General features: G+C 50.0%; 1 protein-coding gene across 7 annotated transcripts; it reads right to left on the bottom strand.

Annotated features, from left to right (window-relative positions):
• Nucleotides 1-596: 596 nt before the first annotated feature.
• POMK (protein-O-mannose kinase) lies at nt 597-16,875 on the bottom strand. 7 transcript variants are annotated; one of them, XM_027529819.1, is made up of 7 exons: nt 16,769-16,808; nt 14,387-14,488; nt 13,873-13,962; nt 12,882-13,033; nt 11,270-11,370; nt 10,180-10,616; nt 597-1,987 (listed from the first exon to the last, which is right to left on the bottom strand). In XM_027529819.1, the coding sequence occupies exons 6-7, from the start codon at nt 10,459-10,461 to the stop codon at nt 1,217-1,219; spliced, it is 1,053 nt and encodes a 350-aa protein (XP_027385620.1). In that variant the 5' UTR covers nt 10,462-10,616; nt 11,270-11,370; nt 12,882-13,033; nt 13,873-13,962; nt 14,387-14,488; nt 16,769-16,808; the 3' UTR covers nt 597-1,216. The 7 variants fall into 7 exon arrangements, with proteins under 7 accessions (XP_027385620.1, XP_027385619.1, XP_027385617.1 ...); XM_027529818.1 differs by lacking the exon at nt 16,769-16,808 and adding an exon at nt 15,419-16,639; XM_027529816.1 differs by lacking the exon at nt 14,387-14,488 and having other exon boundaries at nt 16,769-16,875.
• Nucleotides 16,876-20,849: the final 3,974 nt, after the last annotated feature.

Here is a 20,849-nt window from a genome sequence, read left to right as displayed (position 1 = left end):
TTTCCTAAAGCAGCTGGGCCATTTTACATTCCTACCAGCAACGTATGATGGCTCCAATTCTCTACATCCTCGCTGACATTTGTTACTATCCATCCTTTTGATTACAGCCATCCTAGTGGGTTCTGGCAGCATGTTTATAACAAAGAGCAGCGGTTAATATACTCTGGGCAAGCACATTCTCTGACCAACCACAGGACCCAATCACCATGGGAGGTAGAACAAGGATAATACTGAGCATACTCCCTGTCTACTGCCTGGATAGGTAAGGACACTAGTTCTCAAAATGTGGTTCTCAGACCGGCAGCACATCACCAGGGAACCAGTGCGAAATGCAGAGACTCCACCCAGATACTGAGTCCGAGTCTGCGGGGTGGGGCCAGCTCTCTGTAATTCCAGTGACCACGAGGCCTGTGCACAGCCTTTCTGCCCTCAATGCCAGCTTTAACCCCCTTATTGGTAATGATGAATATGCACCAAATCCTTCCTCCCCTGCAAACAAGGATGACAAGGCCAAGGAAAGCTTTCTGAAGGACTCAATCATGCAACTCAAGTGGAAGGTCTTCAACGCCTTCCAATAATGAGTGAGTGACAGACACTGTTGGTGTAAAATGTTCACGATAATTAATGTTGAGCACAGAATAAATAACCAGCTGGAAGGTAAAGGGGAATTTCACAAGCACCATCCGAGGCAGTAGTAACACAGATGGGATTTCCGATATATGTGATATTTTCAATGTTCCTTATCCACTCAAGGCTTCAGAGAGCATGCACGCTAGCTCACTGGGGCGTGGATGACACAGGTGTGGCCCTGAGCAGTCACCCGAAACACAGCGACGTCTCCTCGGTGCCGTGAAGCACACTGCAGATGCTCACCCAACAAAGCGAGAACTACTGCTTGTCTCTTCCCCACACTGCCACTTAAAAACCTCTCCACGCACATTTCTTACAAGCCCACAGATTCAGCTGTTAGGGACTCCTCTTTGTAGCTCCATTTTTGTTACTTCCTTCAGATACTGGGCAGACTCACTGCTTCTCTCCACCTTCGCTTGCAGCCAGGCTCACGGCAAGCCCATGTGCTCCTGCTTAGCAACTCCTGCCAGGCAGTCAGGAGAAGAAGAACCTGGGGCAGAACCACCAACACCTTCCATCAGGGCAAAACCGGTGCAACTCTTCCAGCTGTTCCCTGACTCTCATCTGTCAGTGGCTACACTGGCTTTCACAGCATCTCTCTTGACTGAGACGTCGCGGTGTCTCTGAGTAGATTCAGAACCTTCTGGTAAGTGTCCAGGACAGCCTGAGCAGTGGGTCTCTCTGCAGGCACCTGGCTCTTACACGCCTTGTGAATGTCAAACAGGTGGAATCGGACCATGTCGCTCCCTTCCACATGCCCCAGAAGGAAACCGGAGACGTCAGGAATCTTCCAGATGTCGCTCTTCTCGTCATACGCGGGCATGAGGTCGTCCTGGAAGGGCATGTCCTCTCCGAAGGGCCACAGCTGCTCTGGGGCCACAAAGTCCCCATGGAGCTCCCGGTGGCCACACTTCACCAGGGCCCCGGAGCTGTGGTTCACCAGGGGCAGGGCGTCCAGGTCGTTGAGCACGATGCTGAAGTTGGCGGTCAGCAGGTACTGGGACAGGGTCTTGGGCAGGTCACTGGAGTCGCACATGACCAGCGTGCCCAGGGGGCTGCGGTGCAGGAAGTCGAGGATGGCCACGTAGCCCAGGGCCAGCTGCAGCCTGTGCTGCCACGTGTTCAGGCTGCGGTACTTGGCGAGGTTCAGTGTTGCCTCCAGGTTGCCCAGGGAGCCCAAGGGGTGGTACTCGGTGAGAATGGTGTCGTCGTCCTCGCAGTAGCCCAGCAGCGTGACCACGTGCTCGCTCTGCAGTGCCTGTAGCATCCGCAGCCCGTGCAGGAAGTCGTCTCTCACCTCCGGCCTGGTGAGCCGCGACAAGGCCACCTTGCGCTCCTTCCACTCGGACAGAAACACCTGGAACAAAGCCACAGAAAACGTCAACCCGGAACCCTCAGCAGCTGGTGAGCTGGGAAGCAGCTGCTTTGAGGTGCTGGCTGCGGTGCAGAGGATGCACAGAGTCAAGCGTGGGCTGTTCCACAGACTCACTTGGGAGCCGGACCAGATGCTGGGTGAAGGCTCGGCCCGCAGGTGGTGGGGCAGCTGGCCTGGGAGCGGGTCTGTGGGATGACGGGCTTGCAAAGCAGATGTGGAGAAGGGGGTTCATTCCCCGGAGAGGGGGCTGCACGTGCAAAGATGGGGAGGGGAAAGGCTGGGGAAGGGGTGAGTGGAAAGCTGGAGAACCCTGAGTAGGGAGAGAGTCCAGCCAGCCCACCGCACACACCAGCACTGCCACTCGCTTTAAAAGGAGCAGAGTAAAGCACAGATAGGAATGGCTGTACGTAGGGAACACGCCTTTAACACGGTCATGGTTTCCATGACTTTGGCTGGAACAGCAGAAGCTGAAATGACGCACTCCACCCTAGGCCAGCCATCCTGACACCGCCAGCCGGCGAGCAGCTGCCCCGCACAGCTGTGCACTCACACTTCTATCACAGGGAAAGAAGTAAGAACCGCTGACCCGCTGCTCGAGTCCCCAAAGGGAAGGCAGGGGTTGGAGAGGAGAAAACAGCCTCCAGGTCAGGACCCGGCTGCCCGGGCTGAGCTGGACCCTGTGGGCCATGTCCCTTTGGCTTCCATGTCTTCGTAGTTAAAATAAAGGTTATGGTAGCAACCTGGGGTGTAGTTTTCTAGAGACTTTGGCACTTAAATTAAAGGCAATAACCCGAAATATATAAAAAGCTCCAGAAATAAAAATCCAGCATTATTTATCAAAGCCTAACTGGAACCTGTCCACCCATCAACAATTGGGAAGTGCTCCAGTTATGCAGGGCCACTCAGGGAAGGTTATGGGTGCAGCCCACTGCAGACGCTATCGGATGGGGTTTTCACAGATACAAGCAATGTGACAGATGAAAAGGACACAGTGTTTTTATATTATTGTTCTAACTGCATAAAACAAAATTACACAGAAATCTAAGGACGTTTTCTGTTCTTTACATGCTTCCCGCACCCCCCCCAACTTTATATCTTTTGGTATAACAAGAAAGAATATATAATACTCTAATATTTTAAAACATTTTTTTAAGGAACTAAAAAATACATCAAATGGAGGAGGTAGGCTGGAGGACTACAAAAATTTACTGTGGGCCTGAGAAGGAAGGTTCATTAACAGAAAAACCTACGAAACTGTCGCCGTTGATCATTTATTCAAACAGTTGTCTTTTAAGACATTCTCCAAAACCCAAATCTGAGAAATTTCACTATAGATAATTTCTACTAAGAAGTCAAGTTGCCCTCGCTGCTGGAATCACTGTATGTTTCGTGAATACATTTCTTAAATTTTAATATAGAACACATTTTCTTCTCTTCACAGAGCTGCACAAGCACTGAATTTGATCTCTGACTCCAGTATAAAAATCCTGTTTCTGTTGAGATCCATCACTCCCTTGGGCTCCCCTTCCCCTCACTGGCAACTAGCTTTTTTTTTTTCATATAAAATGGGGATCACTAAAGAGAAGCCGCTATGGTTTTTTTATACATTTATTCCACAAGAAATGCGGGAGAGCTTCAGCCACAGGCCTCATGACTTCCCCCCAAACCTCGCTTACATCTCATTCACTTTTGTGCCTCAGATAAATGAAAAGATGAAATACTACTGATGTTTATTATCAAATATTATTAGTCTTCGAGATGTCTCACAAATATCTGAAACCTCCAATATTACATACTTGCAAGTCAGGGGTTAAGAATCATTTCTCAGCAATCTACCTTTTTAAAAATATTATAAAAATAATCATGAATACTCTTGATAAAAGTTCAAATACGGAGGGAGTAGAACTCCTTCCTCTGAATTTAATCCCCAGCCCAAAGGAAACTAGTTAACTGTTTGACTAGTAATGTTCCAGACATTTTTCTATGCTTTTACATGTATTAATATCCATTTATAAAATAGCATTTGAGTTTGTTATATAAATGGTACTATAATATATATAGAGAGAGATTCAGGTCATTCTTTTTAAAGCTTCATAACATTTCATAGTATGGGTGTACAACCTATACTGGTGTATGTTAGGTAAGATTTTGCAGAAGACCTTTTTTTTTTTAAACTGAAGTATAATAAAAATTCATTAAATTTGGGACAGATGCTGTCAGGGTGGCTTGGGTTCCTTTTTCTACACAGTTCTGTAATTTTACATAGGCATTTACTATGACCTTATGTGATCTATTTTTAAAGAATTGATATATATCTAAATTATTTCCCACTTATTTCCTATTAACAACAGTGCTACAATGAATAGCCTTATATTCACATCTCTGTGCACATGTGCAGATGTTTTCATAAGTTAGGGAAGTAGACGGATCACTGAATGAACACTATGTACCATCGCACCCTTCAGAGTCTGGGCCAACATGCACTTTCACCAATCATGTATGAATCTTACGTTCTAGCCTCAACCACACTGCTGCTGCTGCTGCTAAGTCGTGTCAGTCGTGTCTGACTCTGTGCGACCCCATAGACGGCAGCCCACCAAGCTCCTCTGTCCCTGGGATTCTCTAGGCAAGAACAGTGGAGTGGATTGCCATTTCCTTCTCCAATGCACGCATGCATGCTAAGTCGCTTCAGTTGTGTCCGATGCTGTGCAACCCTATGGACAGCAGCCCTCCAGGCTTCTCTGTTCACAGGATTCTCTAGGCAAGAATACTGGAGTGGGTTGCCATTTCCTTCAACCTCACTAAGTGTTACCAATCTACTGGATGAAAAACATTTCCCTGTTTTCATCTGTATTCTCCTGACTACTAATTCATCCCTGGGCATTTCTGTGCGACTTCTGTGGAAAGTCTGTTCACTATCCTTCATACTATCTCCTCTAGGATTGTTTGCTTCGTGCTTATTAATTTCTAGGAGCTCTTTATATATTATTCATGTGATCCTTATTTAAATGTAAAGACAAATTTTAGAAAATAATGGTCCTTTGCAGTACAAAGTCTAATCTGTCTTCATTCATTTAACAAGGTACTTATGTCAATTAAAAAAACTGAAGGAAATCCCTGGCCATGTGAAATTTACATTCTAGTGCAGGAGGCAGACGATAAGAGAAAATAAACAGGAAGTGTGTAAAGTCCACTGGAAGGTAAAATATGCTTTGCAGAATAATTAAGCAGGGAAGGGGGAGAATTTATAACTTTATTAGTTTGGGGAAGCTCTCGCTGGGGTGATACTCAAACAGGAATCTAACAGAGGTGGAGGAAGGAGCCAAGGGGCTTCTGTGGACCACATCCCAGGCAGGAAGGATGGCAGGGCAATGGCCTCTGGAGATGCGTCCACAGCCTGCCGTGATAGAGCAGCAAGGGGTCAGGGGGTGGGGAGTGGAGCCAGAGCAGAGGAGGGACACTGCTGCCCGTGGCCACACACACGCCACTCCAACGGCGGCGAGAGCAGCTGAAGCGGGCCACGGCAGAGGCAGAGAGCCCTATCTGGAGGATATGGAGACAGGCAGGCACCAGGCACGGAGCCCTGGCTCGGGAGGGGATAAGGCAGAAGCCTCGGAAAGGCCAACTCCTAGCTCTCTCCCATATGCAGAGACACTGCACCCTGCTGAGGGGCTGCGCGTGGACATGGACACAGGGGCATGAGAGGGGTGCCTCCCGGGGTGGGGAAGAGAGAAACTCTGGGATTAACACACATGTGCCACTAAATATAAAAGGGATAACCAACAAGACTCTACCGTAGAGCTCACTATTCTGTAATAACCTATATGGGCAAAGACTCTGAAGGACAGATGAGTAACTGATTTCACTGTGCTGTACGACTGACACTAACACCGTACTGTAAATCAGTAATACCCCAATATAAAATTAAAATTGAACTTAAAAGAAAAAGGGGGCCTCCTGGCCGTGGTGTGAGTAGCTGGGTGGTGGGGAGAAGGGAGGAGGCTGAGGGGATGGTCTGTGACACACCTAGAGTGAGAAGTCTTTCAACAGCCAAGGTGTGGGGGAGGCAGGGGATAGAAAAGGCCCGAGTTCACCAGCGGATAAAGGTAGGGACGGGGCCGGATGACGCCACCCAGGCATCGGCACAGAGGAGAAGAGAGGTCCCAGATGAGGAGGCGGCCGGAGGGTGGACACTGCGTTTTCACACATCTGCGCTCCAGCCAGCCTTCCACATGAAAAACATCACATCCATCCCTTTCTGGGGTTACACAAAGCTGGAGGGCGCCAGAGGAAGAGAAAGAACCGAATCGGTTCTTCTGATGGGCGCCAACCCAAGCGCTCTGCCTCTGTAAAGGACCTTTTCACACCGTTCATGGGGTTCTCAAGGCAAGAATATCAAGTGGTCTGCCACTCCTTTCTCCAGTGGACCACGTTTTGTCAGAAGTCTCTACCATGACCTGTCCGTCTTGGGTGGCCCTACACGGCATGGCTCGTAGTTTCACCGAGTTAGAGAAGGCTGTGGTCCATGTGATCAGTTTGATTAGTTTTCTGTGACTGCAGTTTTCAGTCTGTCTGCCCTCTGATGGAGAAGGATAAGAGGCTTATGGAAGCTTCCTGATGGGAGAGACTGACTATGGGGGAAACGGATCACAGATAAAGCAAGAAAGTTCCAGATAAACATCTACTTCTGCTTTACTGATTACGGCAAAGCCTTTGACTGCGTGGATCACAACAAACTGGAAAATTCTTCAAGAGATGGGAATACCATACCACCTTACCTGCCTCCTGAGAAATCCGTATGCAGGTCAAGAAGCAACGGTTAGAACTGGACATGGAACAATGGACTGCTTCCAAATTGGGAAAGCAGCACATCAATGCTGTATATTGTCACCCTGCCTATTTAACTTATATGCAGAGTATAACATGCAAAATGTGAGGCTGGATGAAGCACAAGCTGGAATCAGGATTGACAGGAGAAATATCAATAACCTCAGATATGTGGATGACACCACCCTTATGGCAGAAAGCAAAGAGGAACTAAAGAGCCTCTTGATGAAGGTGAAAGAGGAGAGTGAAAAAGTTGGCTTAAAACTCAACATTCAGAAAACTAAGACCATGGCATCTGGTTCCATGACTTCATGGCAAATAGATGGGGAAACAATGGAAACAGTGACAGACTTTATTTTCTTGGGCTTCAAAATCACTGCAGATGGCGACTGCAGCCATGAAATTAAAAGACGCTTGCTCCTTGGAAGAAAAGCTATGACAAAACCAGACAGCATATTAAAAAGCAGAGACATTACTTTGCCAACAAAGGTCTGTCTAATCAAAGCTATGGTTTTTCCCACAGTCATGTATGGATGTGGACCATCAAGAAAGCTGAGCGCCGAAGATTTGATGATTTTGAACTGTGGTGTTGGAGAAGACTCTTGAGAGTCCCGTGGACAGCAAGGAGATCCAACCAGTCCATCCTTAAGGAAATCAGTACTGAATATTCATTAGAAGGACTGATGCTGAAGCTGAAACTCCAATACTTTGGCCACCTGATGCAAAGAACTGACTCATTAGAAAAGACCCTGATGCTGGGAAAGACTGAAGGCAGGAGAAGGGGACAACAGAGGATGAGATGGTTGGATGGTATCACCAACTCGATGGACATGAGTTTGAGCAAACTCATGATGGTGATGGACAGGGAGGCCTGGCGTGCTGCAGTCTGTGGGGTCCCAAAGAGTCAGACACAATTGAATGACTGAACTGAACTGAAAGTACCTTGGTTTTAAAGGACAAAAGCAGCAGCTGTGAAAACTACTGGAGGTCTGTGAGGCGGGCACACGGAGGCTGCCAGAGAGGAGGATGCCCACGAGGGAGGCGTGGGGGCAGCCGGTGGATGGAAGGTCAGGAGGCCGCCCTGGGCCCCACCCTACACAGGCCCTGGGGTCCCAACGTGGGCAGGACAGATGCGCTCAGGATACTTGTGCCATGAGGGCAAATTTCAGGCAAAGAAACAAAGCCTCAGTAACAGCCCTTGAGTGCCCTTCACCTTAACAAACAAACCACACTGCACACTGCTGAACCTAGTGGGAGTCTGCTGAGATCCCCTGAAATCACGTCTGTCCTAAACAACAACCTGGCATCACCAAAGCTACTCAAAGACATCCTTCAGGGTAAAAACCAACGCCGAAAATGTTCTGAGTGAGCACAATAACACAGAAACAAGTGGGGAGCCACAGGGTCCTTCTTCGAAGGAGACAGAAGTTACCTGGCTTCAGGTGCTTCTCTACTACCTCCCTCCCTGGCGACATCTTCACGGCCCACTGCTGTCAACACCGACCCAAATCTATACCTCCCCCCACCCCGAGTGCCAGGTTTTACACCCAGCGGCCGGGCCACCTCAAGCGCACGTGGGACCTTCCCGGCACCGCTGACCCTGTCCCTCAGCTGCCTGGGCCAGGCGCCTCTGTCACCCCGTCCCTTACACCCCACGGCCAGTATAATGGGATGGCCCGCGGCCTCCTCCTGGCAGGGACAGCCAGAACCCACTGATTCCTCACTGGATCTGGTCGGGCTGCAGCTGCCTGTCCCCATGCTCCCCACCCAGGCCGGCACCACCCCCCCCCACTGCATGCAGGAGCAGCGTGCCCAAGGCTGGGAGCCCCCCGGGGCCCTCACCTCTTATTCCTTCCTTGCATCCTGCCTCTGGTCCCCAGACAGCCAGGCAAGGCCTCAGCTCATCCCCGGGTTTCCTGCTGGAGCCTTGTCCCCAGATACCCACTACCACCTTGACCCCCCGGATGACAAGCCCACAGCTCTCTTCCTTGCCCCAAGGGCAAGTTTCAGCCAAAGAAACAAAATCTCAGGGCAACGGCCTTTTCATCACCCTTCATTTTAACGAAGAAGCCACATCCTTAACTGACTTCTAGAGTCATCCTGCCTCAGTTAACATGGGCACAACCGCTGCTGAAACAGCCCATGAGACCAGGCTCTGGAGGCTTCTAATGAGAACTGAATTGGCCCCTTTGGGTTCTCTTTTTAAAGTAAAAAATTTTCTTAATCAATGTAATAGTATGCTGATATAAATCACAGCAATATCTTTTTCCATCTGTCTCCTGGAATAATGGAAATAAAACAGAAATAAACAAATGGGACCTACTTAAACTCAAAAACTTTTGAATAGCAAAGGAAACAATAAACAAAACGCAAAGACAAGCCACAGACTGGGGGAAAATATTTGCAAATGATGTGACCGACAAGGGATTAGTCTCCAAAACTTATAAACAGCTTGCTCGCATGACACTTAACGGCATCAAAACAAACCTCCGGGGCCTCCTGGTGGATCAGTGGTAGAGAATCCATCTGCCAGTGCAGGGGACATGGGTTCAATCCCTGGTCTGGGCAGATTCCACATGCCTCGGGGCAACTAAGCCCGTTGTGCCACAACTGCTGAGCCTGTGCTCTAGAGCCGGCGTGCCTAGACCTCTGCTCTGCGCCAAGAGAAGCCACTACAAGAAGCCCGTCACCCCAACCAGAGCTGCCCTCACTCACCGGAACGAGAGAAAGCCCACGCCCTGCAATGAAGACCCAGCGCAGCCCCCAAAAATAAACAAACAAAATGAATTTTTAAAAAAAGACATAGATAATAAACACATAAAACGGATAACCAACAAGGACCTCCTGTACAGCACAGGGAACTCTGCTCAGTGGTACGTGGCAGCCCGGATGGGAGGGGAGCTGGGGGAGAATGGATACATGGATATGTGCAGCTGAGTCCCTTTGGTGTTCATCTGAAACTATCACAACGCTGTTAATTGTCTACACTCCAAGGTAAGATGAAAAGGTTTTGAAAAACAGCACGGTACAGCTGGAAAAATAAGAACCAGAAAAACTTGCCCCAAACCCTCCTTCAGCATTGCACGATTTCTATCATTTTTATATTTTTACGGATGTAATCGTGCAGATAGGACAGCCTCTGGCACAGCTTTCCATTTTGCTTTTCTACTTAGGACAGCATTCTCACGCTGTGACACAGGCTTCCTAACGACCCCTGTTGACCGTGGAACACCCTACAAGGGGGTGGGCCCACCCTTTACAGGGATGGCGTCCCGCAGTGAGGTTTCTGGGGTGAGCTGGCGCCCTCCCCCGGGCCGCCTGCCCCCTTGACGGCGGGCGCGACTCACCGTCTTCACGGCTCCCTCCCCGACGCGCTTCAGAGGCCTCACTTCCGTCCTCAGCTGCTCGCAGGACAGCCACGGGGAGCAGGTGGTCGCCTGCCCCATGCTGAAGTGGCCCGGCGGGCAGCGGCCGGGCTGCACCGCGGGGCCTCGGGGTGTGGTGACGAGCCGGTCAAGGCAGAGGTAGAGGAGGACGTTCATGAGCGCCATGGACAGCAGCAGCCCCACGGCCGGCGGCAGCTCCCTGGGCGCGGGCCCCTTCCTGCCCTCCAGGGGCCTCGTCTCCATGGCAATGCACTCCGCAGGCCCCTCAGACGGAGGCCCCTTAGACGGAGACACGAGGTGCGGTCACAGCCCAGCCGGTCTCATGAAGGACGGAGGGGCCAGGGCTGCCGTGAGCATCTGGGTTTGAGAGAAGCAGCCGCGGGTCGTGTGCCCGATACCTGCAGGGTCGAGCAGAAGGCAGCCTTGGGCCTGTCCGGCCGTGTTTCTGTCTCCCCCACAGCCGCCTGCACTGAGGACAGGCTAGCACCGTGCAGCTAGCAATGCTAAGAGGAAAGCAAACCGTGGCTCTGGAGACAGCAGGGGAGAGAGAAGCTGGGCTGGGGGCTGTCTGGGATGCTGAGGGGCTGGGATGCTCCTTGGGAGGTGCTCAGAAGCCCCCTGACGCTTTTAAGAAGCAAAGGTGTGAAAGGGTGCCCTGGGAGGTTGGTGGGGGAGGCGGTGGTGGGGGAGGCGGTGGTGGGAGAGGCTGGGTGGGAGGCCCGGCCGGAAATCAGGATGAGCGCTGATGAGAACGCACGCGGCCTGACGGGGGTGAGGCAGGGGCGCAGGTAACTCTCGACGGCCCGGGAGCAGGTGTGGGTCCGGCGCTAGGCAGGAGCTGCTGCCTGGCCGCAGGGGGGCGGCGAGGGGCGGGAACGAACCTGCATGTCGGGCGCGGGGCCCTCCAGGAGCCTGGGATGGACGCAGGTTGCCACCCATAGGGAGCAGCCAGAGCAGAGGAAGCGGGCTTAGCCACAGCATGGGGCATGTGACACAGTGACTGACGGACCCTGGGTCTCGGGGCCGAGGACACAGTGACACGAAGCCTTACCTGCCGGGAGGGCCTTCCTTCCCGCTCAGGTTTCTGGCCAGACTCCTGGGTCGGTCAAGGCTCCGGCTAGCCCTGTGCGCTGGTTTGAAAGCGCTCTGCCTCTAAGTACCAAAGAGGAGGTCTGCTGAATTTTGAATAAGACTCATGACTCTGCACACAGACAAACGGCCACAGTCTAAGCAGCCCCCTTCCCCAGGCCCTCCCGGCCAGGGGTCTCCCAGGCTCCCGATCTCCAGGGCGGTACAGGGGGGCCGGGAGCCCAGGCCTCCCTGCCAGCCACCCTCTGTCCCTGGCCGCTCCCCTGACCCCCATCACTCCCTCCTGGAACTCACTCCTCCCATACATCTTAGGCAGCCTGTACATGCCCTGCTGCGGGCACTGCCAAGCGTCAGGCCACCCTCTTTGAATGATTCCTGCCTTCTCACTGCAAACTGTTCTCTGCAAGTACAGACAAGCAGAAAGTCTGCAGCCCCAGGACATGGCGGGGAGCTTGACGCCTTCACTCTTGTCTGGAGCAACTAAGTCGCTCTGCCTGGAGAAGCCACTTCTGACCCAGAGTTGGTCTGTGTCTCTGATCCAGAGTTGAGCACAGGAATACAGCCATTATTTTGTAGTAACTTTTAAGTGGAACATAAGCTTTAAAAATATGGAGTCATTATGTTGTATGCTTGAAACTAACAAAATAGTTTAAATCACCTATAATTCAATTGAAAATCTAGGCTGACATGTAATTCACATACTATAAATTTGAGGTTATCACCTCACACCTGTCAGAATGGCCATCACCAAAAAAGACAAGAGATAACAAATGTTGGTAAGGATGCGAAGAAAAGGAACACTCTGACACTGTTGGTGGGAACATAAATTGGTGCAGCTGCTATGGAAAGCCATGTGAAGGTGCCTCAAAACACTAAAATTAGAACCATCATATGATCCAGCAATCTCACTCCTGGGTGCATATCCAAAAAAAAATCCCTACTAATTTGAAAAGATACATGCACCCCTATGTCCATAGCATCATTATTCACGATAGTCAAGACATGAAAGGAACGGTGTCTGTCAACAGAGAATGAATGAAGATGCTGTATTTTTATGTATGTATATATATATATATATATACATATATATAAAATCTTAACATGAAAAGATAAAAAAACACTTCCCAAACTCAACCCTCCCCCCTCAGATCCGCTCTCTTCAGTGCTCGCAATCTCAGAAGTGCCAGCTGTCACGTCCCAGTGACCAGGCTGCAGGCATCAGCAGTGACAGCGCTTCTGCTGAGCAGGGACTGTCAGAGGGGAGGGGCTCGTCTCAGCCACACCACCCTGGACATGCCAGACCGCATCTCCCCTCCGAAGCTAAGTGGTGTCAGGCTGGGTTAGTAGGTGGATGGGAGAAGGGAGGACTCTGCCACGGGTCAGTGTACTTTGCCCTGATCGGAAGAGAATGCAGGGCTTCCATCATCTCTGCTGTCACCACGAGGAGTTCAGGGACCCCTGGCTCTGCTCCAGGCTCACTCAAGCCCCTCCTCTCTGGGACGAGGTGGGGTGCTCACCCACGGCCCGGGTCCTGCCAGCAGCGCCCAGTGACGGCCCGGGCATTGTCTGCTCACCGTCCTCGAGATCCCGGGCCCGCATTTTTCTCTACAGCGCCCTCCTTCCAGGCGTCTCCCAGGACTCCGGTGGATGTGACGACAACATTCACCACTCTGGCCTCACAGTCTCCGGAGCGTCTTCCCTCAGTGCCTGATTCTTAGAAGCTGACCTACAAGAAACAGGCAAAACCCCTGCCGTCTCTCCTCTGCGGCATTTAAAGCGACCAAGAGTGTCTCGACTTAGACCTGAGGTCAGAGGCCAGAAGAACTTTTTCCCGTAAAGGGCCAGACAGTAAAAGTTCAGCTTTAGGGGCCAGAGCGGTAATCGAGGGACCACAGCACTGGGACGTGCGGGGCGTGCAGCGGCCATGCAGAACGACCGGGGGACAGTCACGGTCCCTCCATCCGGCCGCCAGAAGCAGCCGGGACCTCCTGCACCAGTGGGCGAGCGTGGCTTTCCTCCAGCAAGACTCGGCTCACAGACACTGGGATTCGAGCCTCACGTCACAAAAGACTGTTTCTTTGATTTCTTTCCCCCAGTATTTAAAAACATGAAAGGAATCCTTAGCTCATGGGCCACCCGAGAATGGGTGGCAGGAAGAGCAGCTAGTCGGCCTGCCTCAGGGGATGGCATCCCTCGAGTGATGTCGCGGGCCCCTCTTCCATTCGCCTTCCAAGTGGTCTCATCCACGCACACGACTCAGGCAGCCACGGTCATGTCAATGGTTTCTAGCCTCTGCTGTAACCTGGCTCTTTCTCCTAAAGCATCACTCAGCCGGGGACCCTTCAAGGTCTGGGACGTCCGCAACTGAATTCTCCCTCCTGTCGCCAGCATGCCTGCCACTCAGGGGTCCCCACTGTGAGGGGGACACAACCAGGGAACTTGATGTCTCCCCCTCAAGCCCGACCGACCAGTTACCATCAACAGTCGCTTCTCCCCCTGAAAGCTCCCAAATCTGCTCGCTCTCCCCTTCCCTCGCTTCCCCACCCCAGTCTAAGCATCTCCTACCTGCGCTTCTGCAACACTCTCCCACGGGCTCTAACACTGCTTTCTCTTTTCCAATCCATTCCCCGCAGCAAACAGGATCTCCTTTCTTCCCTGAAACATTGCAAGCACAGAAAAAGTGAAAACGGAGACCATGAGCAGCTGTCCAGCTCTGCCAGGTAACACTGCGTCCCCCTTTGTAAAGAAATAATGCCAACAGGGCGGAAGCCACGTAGCCCTTGCAGTCCTGTTCTGCTCCCTCCCAAGAAGGAACCCCCATCCTCAAGTGTGTGGGTCAGCGGTTCTTAACTGAGGTCCCTGCACCTGCAGCAGCAGCAGCAGGAGCATCTAGAACTTCTGAGAAACGCAAGTTGTTGAGTGCTCGCCCTGGACTTTCTGAATCAGAAACCCGGAGGTGGAGTCCAGACATCTGTGCTCACAAAGGTGACCCGGGCACCTGCCCAAGGTTCAGTTTCCACGCGTGCTTTTTATTTTCACCACATAGATGTGTGCCCCTAAGTAACAACACAGAACGCACCAATGCTTCCAAGCTTTACACAAGCGGCGCTGTCCTTGTAACCGCAGGGGCCTGGTTCCAGGACTCCCGTGAACACCGTCTGTGGGGGCTCAAGTCCCTCCTCTGAAATGGCACAGAGTCCCCATATCAGGGATGCGGAATGCACGGAGCACCAAGAGTACATCCTTGTAAACTTGCTTCTTTTAAAAGCCCAGCCTTACGTTTCCGAGGTTTTACCCAAGCGCATACATGAAACTCTAGTTCACTCTTATGGACTGACTATACCACCACTGGTGAAGCAGGTTTTGCACACACTTCCTGTGCCCGTGTGGAAGACCTCCTCTCTGGTATAAACAATGAAGCACAAATTTTGTTACTCTTGGCTTTAAAAACATTTGACAGCCCCTCTCTGCCCTCAGGGGGTTTCCCTGGTGGCTCAGACAGTAAAGAACCTGCCTGCAAGGCAGGAGACCTGGGTCGGGAAGATCCCGTGGAGAAGGGAATGGCAACCCACTCCAATATCCTTGCCTGGAGAATTCCACAGACAAAGGAGGCTGGCGGCCTAGAGTCCAGGGGGCTGCAAAGGGTAGGCCATGAGTGAGCAACTAATACTTTCACTTTCTCTGCCCTCAGGCTAAAGTCCAGACTCTTGATACCTACCCCTCAGAAGATCAGCCTCCATGCCCTTCTCCAGACCCAGCCCTGACCCCACCCTCCCGCCCCCCCCACCCCCTTATCCCTGCAGGCCCCCTTGCGGGATGCTGGTTCCTTTCTCCTTGACTGTGAGGTCGAGGACCCCTTGCCTGCTGCGTGTACCCAGGCTGGCGGGCGGCAGGATCCCTTACGCCCCCATCCTCACAGGCTCAGGCGCCGCCTCCCTCTTCTGCGTCACTCCTCCCGTGTCTGTGCCTGCGCTCCTTCTCTTCGCGGTGCCGGCGCCCTGTCGCTCTCATCCACCACCCGCTCCGCGGAGTGGAGCAGCCCCTCACCTCCCATCAATCCTACCCTGCACCTCCAGGGGTAGAGTCAGATCTTACAAGGTCTGAAGCTTACTTTGTTTTCTTTTGGAGGGACATCGCTTTCTTCTCTGCCACTCAAGGCTGCCAACCTCAGGACACGTTCACATCTTCGAATCTGCGCTGGATTCTCATCACCCTTTTAATGCATTTCTTGTCCACGTGACAGCCGTGCGCCTCACTAGCCTTTCAATGATCCCAAAGTCCCCTCAAGCACTTCTGAATCCCATCTCAGAAAGACACGCATCCAGAAGTTCAGCTACCATTTTGTGTCAGTCTGACACGGATTCTGTGAGCTAGATATAACTGCTATTATCCCCATTTTACAGATAAGAAAAACTGAGGCAGAGCGAATTACCCAAGGTGACTAAAACTGTACACAAAGAAGTCAAACTTTCTGGCCTCAAATTAACATTCTTCCTCTAAATCCTACAGCCTCAGACAATGGACTGAACTGAATACAGCTAGGTCACTGCAAGGATTAGGGGACCCATGCTGAGACCCTGAGACTGTCCATCCGCTTATTAAAGAAGTCTTTCACTCACCCCATCACCTGATTTGTTTGTTTGTTTTAAAGGCATATTTCTGGAGTAGGCTGCCCAGGGTTAAGGGATAAGATTGTATGGCTGAGGGAATGTTCTTGCCCAGAAAAAAGCAAACTGATAGCGAAAGCTACTGATTAGGCACTGCTTAAGGCACACTGGATTTCTGACAATAATAATAAAAAACTGGTAACAGGAAAAGTGGAAACTACTGCTATACACTCACAGCTTAATTTTTAAAAAAGAAAGAGACGGCAGTGGGAGGGAGAAGCGTGACGAAAAAGAAAAGCAATGGAACAAAATTGGTTTCTGCCATCTATAGAATATCTTTTACAACCAGAGAAGAAACGAATTCGTGCTCCACAACACAACTTTGGTTGTACCCCACGTTGCCAACAAAGCACAGGCACATCAATATAATTATTTTAAATATGCTGGATGCCTGCTTAGCCTTAAGGTTCTAAAGCAGGGATCAAGGGTGGAGAAGACGAGACCACCAAAGAACACGGCTCAACCCTGCTTTTTAAAAGTGGGGGCAGCAGACGACTGCACCGGACTCAGAGCCGCCCCCGGAGGCAGGGGCAGCGCGGCGCCGACCACCTCTGCCGGAGGTGTCCGTCCCGGCGGAGTGTCCGTCGGCTCCAGTCAAGCGAGGGCGCCGGGCAGTACGCGGGCCAGCTGCCCCCGTTCTCGCCCGCAGCCCCTAGCCGCTCGCCGGTTGCACGCGCGGCTCCGGGAGCGGGCTGGCGCGGCGCCTCTGCCACCCTACCTGCGGTCCCCTCCCACGGCCCGCCGCCCCTACCTGCCGTCCCCTCCCCCGCCCCCGGGTCCGCAGCCGCCCCTACCTGCGGTCCCCTCCTCCTGCCAGGAACGCGGGCTCCTGCGCCTGCGTGGCCGGAAGCGCTCCCGGTAGGACCAGCGCCAGGTTGCCCCACGGGCTCCGTCTCCCGCTACGCACGCGGAAACGCCGGAGGCCGGAACGCAAAGCAGGAGTCAGAGCGCACCCGGAACCAGCTCCCGCGCACTGGGCCGGCCCCTGTTCCGGCTGCTGCTCTCAAGTGCGAGGGTGGTGATGCGGCTGCGGGCTGGTGATGCGAGGGCGGGGCGGCAACAATGAGGACCGGTACGCTCTAGACCCGCCCAGCGAAAAGCCCGGCTTCCAAAGGGTGGTCTTCCAGACTGGTGCCAAAGCTTCACGGCGCCAGGGAACGTTTTAGAAGTGCAAATTCTGGCCTGCATCCCAGACCCAGGGCTGGAGCCCAACGCTCTGGGCTTTACAGGCCTCCGAGGATGCCCATGCTGGGCGTGCACATTTGTTAAAGTGTGGCTTCATCCTGGAAAAACCCTAGGTGAATGAAGAAAAATGCACCCAGCTGAGCCGTGCACAGGAACGCACAGAACACACATGCGCGCACACCTCAGCATCTCCCAGTGTCCTCAGTTCGTGTGTTAGAAGCCACACTTACCTACATCTGGGGTTAAAACTTTGCAATGGATTTCAGATGACTCTCCACCACTTCACGATAATTAATAAGCTGCAACCCTTACAATGCCCATGTCTAGAACTGAAAAATAATCAAAACAAATTCATCGGATAGGTTCAATAGCAGAATGCAGATGACAGAGAAAAATGTCAGTGGACCTTAAGACAGATATATAGAAATGAATAGATACATAGAAATATAAATGAGCCAACTTGACCAATAGGAAAAAAATAGAAAAAAGAACAAAAGGCACTTGCTAGACAAGAACACTCTAACCTTCTTGCCATCGGAGTCCCATGGAAGATATTATTTGAAGGAATAATGGCTTAAAATATCCTAAGTTTGGTGAAAAACACAAATCTATGGAGTCAAGAAGCTGAGCAAACAGAATGAACCCAAAGATCTCCATTTCCAGACACATCAAAGTGAAATTACTAACACAAACTAAATATTTTGCAAGCAGAGACAGGACATGTACGTGAACAACCATTCTAAAGACGCAAGGTGGCATGGCATTTCTTAAGTGCTTAAGAATTGTAAACGCAGAATTCCATACCCTGAAAAAATACCCTTCAGGAATGAAGATGAAATAAAGACATTCTCAACTGAAGGAAAACTAAAGAGAATTTGCAACCATTGGAACTAATCTGAAAGAATTGCTGAAAGAAATTTCTTCAGACAAAAGAGAAATTATACCGGAAGGACACTTGGAACATCAGGACTGAAAGAAAAGTAACAAAAATGGTGTGTCTTTGGGTAAATGTAATAAGACTACTCTTACTGAGTGATTCAAAATATGCTTGGTGGTTGAATGCAAAAAGTATAAAATTATCTGATGGGGTGGTAATGAATCCACCTGCCAGTGCTGGAGATGTAGGTTTGATCCCTGAGTCGGGAAGATACTCTGGAGAAGGAAGTGGCAACCCACTCGTGTATTCTTGCCTGAAAAATTCCATAGACACAGGAGCCTGGTGCACTACAGTCCATGGGGTCACAAAGAATCAGACACAACTGAGTACCTGAGCACACACGCAGGCTCGGTCTCTCAAAAGTTGGGGTCCCTGAGGTCAGAGATAGTAGCATCTTACTCTGTTTTCTAGCTCCAGATTTCCTTTATGTGCATCCAAGCAAGTGCTGTTTACCACATTTGAAGTTGAAAAACTTTGTTCACTCATTAATAAAGCAATAAACCTGTCACACGTTGACAAAAATAACATTTTATAAAACTTCAGCTTTCCAGAAAACCAACCAATCAGGAAAATGGCTTTGCTTTACATTTTTGTAAATCTCTTTCATCTGACTTAATAGAAGAGATCCAGATTCTCCTCTCTGGTGCTATATTCAGTCTGGTGCAATGTGATGTTTTGGGTTAAAGTACATGAAGAAAATTCACTCATACACACATACATAGTCGGAAAGGCAGTATTTTCATAGTGTTTTATGAAGCTGTATGTATCTTTGATACTACACCAAAATTTGACAAGTGGTAGTTTCTAAAAGGTTAGTTGCAGCGTGGAAATCTGCAACCTTATCAATGTACCTTTTGTGTGGTTACAGCTTGTAATATGAATGGGTTGTTTACGCATGTGCAGTATCATAGATGGCTTGTTGGAAAATGTTGGTTCTGTGGAGCTATATGGATCCACCAATTGTTGACACGTTTAACTATTCATTCTTGACTCAACAATGAATTAACTCATTAATATTACTTTGGTTTCATCAGAAGGGTCTGTAGGTACTGGGAAGCTGTCAGGCTCACTGTGGTAATTACAATTTTCCCTTGAAAGCACAAATTTTATGATTGGCAGCAAACAGTTGTTCAAGTACAAATGGCACAGCAAGAAGAGTGGCCTGTTTGGGGCCACAACAAATGTTTTTCTTCAAGACTAACCCAAGACAACCAAAAAATATGCTTCCATTCAGTCACAGAAAATACTGAGAAGACAAGGAGTATTGTGAATAAAATATGTGCTTACTGATGAATCAAGCACATTGTTCAATGAATGCAGGCAGTGAAGAATACAATGATGACTCAGTGCCACTGCCTTGATGTAAGCTAAGGCGCCAGCTGTGCAGATGGCAACACAGTGAAAGTATTACTGAACAACGAATTCTGAGCTAGCAGCCCCCTGAGAGGCTAGCATGTTAATCGTTAATAGTCTAATGTTTATTAACATGTTAATAGTCCAAGGTTTCATTGGACTAACTTGTTAGTCCAATGAAAAAAAATGCACCCCCAGGTCTCTGTATCCAGCTGCCCATGAGGAGATGGCCCTCGTGAGGATTATCAAAATAAGTCACTGTACATTTAAACCATGGAGTCTCCTCACTTGACTCTATTGAGTCATCTAGTTAATACCTTTTGGTAAATGAATTGCCATCTAGATAAACATCAGGCAGAAAATGCCAAGTGGCTAGGCTGATGGAACTGCTTGGTCTGCCTGTTACATTTCTCAAAGTAAGTGAACTGCCATTATGCTTTTTATTCAAGTCTCTTATGAGGCTGTTGAGTCAGCAACCCTGAATCCAATCCATCTGGGGACACTGGTGAGGTAATTTCTGACAACTTTTCTATACAATTTTTGTTCCTTATGATGCCTTTTACCAGCATTCTTGCCTGGGAAATCCCAAGGACAGAGAAGCCTGGCTGGCTACAGTCCATGGGGTTGCAAAGAGCCGGACACAACTTAGTGACTGAAGAACGACACCTTTGAAACTGTCTATATAGGGATGATGCTTTATGAAAATTTCAAATATATAATCAGGGACTTTCAGAGTCTAAAAACAAAAACTGACAATAATACCCACAGGGTATTATTTTCTCCAGCAATTATTAAAATACTGTTATTGGCATTTCCCTGGCAGTCCCGTGGTTAGGACTTGGTACTTTCACTTCTGTGGCCGGGTGTAATCCTTGGTTGGGGAACTAATATCACACAAACTGACCCTTGGCCAGAAAAAAAAATTATTAAAAAAAATACATATAGTTATCTTCTGAATTCTTAACACGACTGTTCTTTTTGGTTTGTTCTTTTGGTCATTCCTTGCGCCTTGTAGGATCTTAGTTCTCTAACCAGGGATTGAACTCAGGCCCCGTTGAGTGAAAACACCAAGTCCAAACCCCTGGACCACCAAGGAATTCCCTGTTCTACACTATGTAATTTCTTTAGTTTTCGTTTGGTGCTTTCAACACTGATCAAATATTCTTTATTGGTGAGGTGAGATTTAATTATGTGCAGCTACAGGAAACTAGCTTGTTCAACTTTCAGCTCCTTTCTAGCGTGTCTCCTGAAGTGTGGAGGCTGGAAAGCTGTAACTGCATTCCCCAGATTCCTTTGCAGTTATGGGTGCTGGATGCCCTTTAGGTTCTTTCCAATCAGATGCACTTTTAAAGGGAGCCTTTACTCTGGAGCTGCATCCATGGGAAGGGAAGCAGGTGAGC

Source organism: Bos indicus x Bos taurus, chromosome 27 (genome assembly GCF_003369695.1).
Source record: "Bos indicus x Bos taurus breed Angus x Brahman F1 hybrid chromosome 27, Bos_hybrid_MaternalHap_v2.0, whole genome shotgun sequence".
Lineage (NCBI taxonomy): Eukaryota > Metazoa > Chordata > Mammalia > Artiodactyla > Bovidae > Bos > Bos indicus x Bos taurus.
Note: the sequence above shows the minus strand (reverse complement) of the source record. Positions and strands in the feature narration are given on the sequence as shown.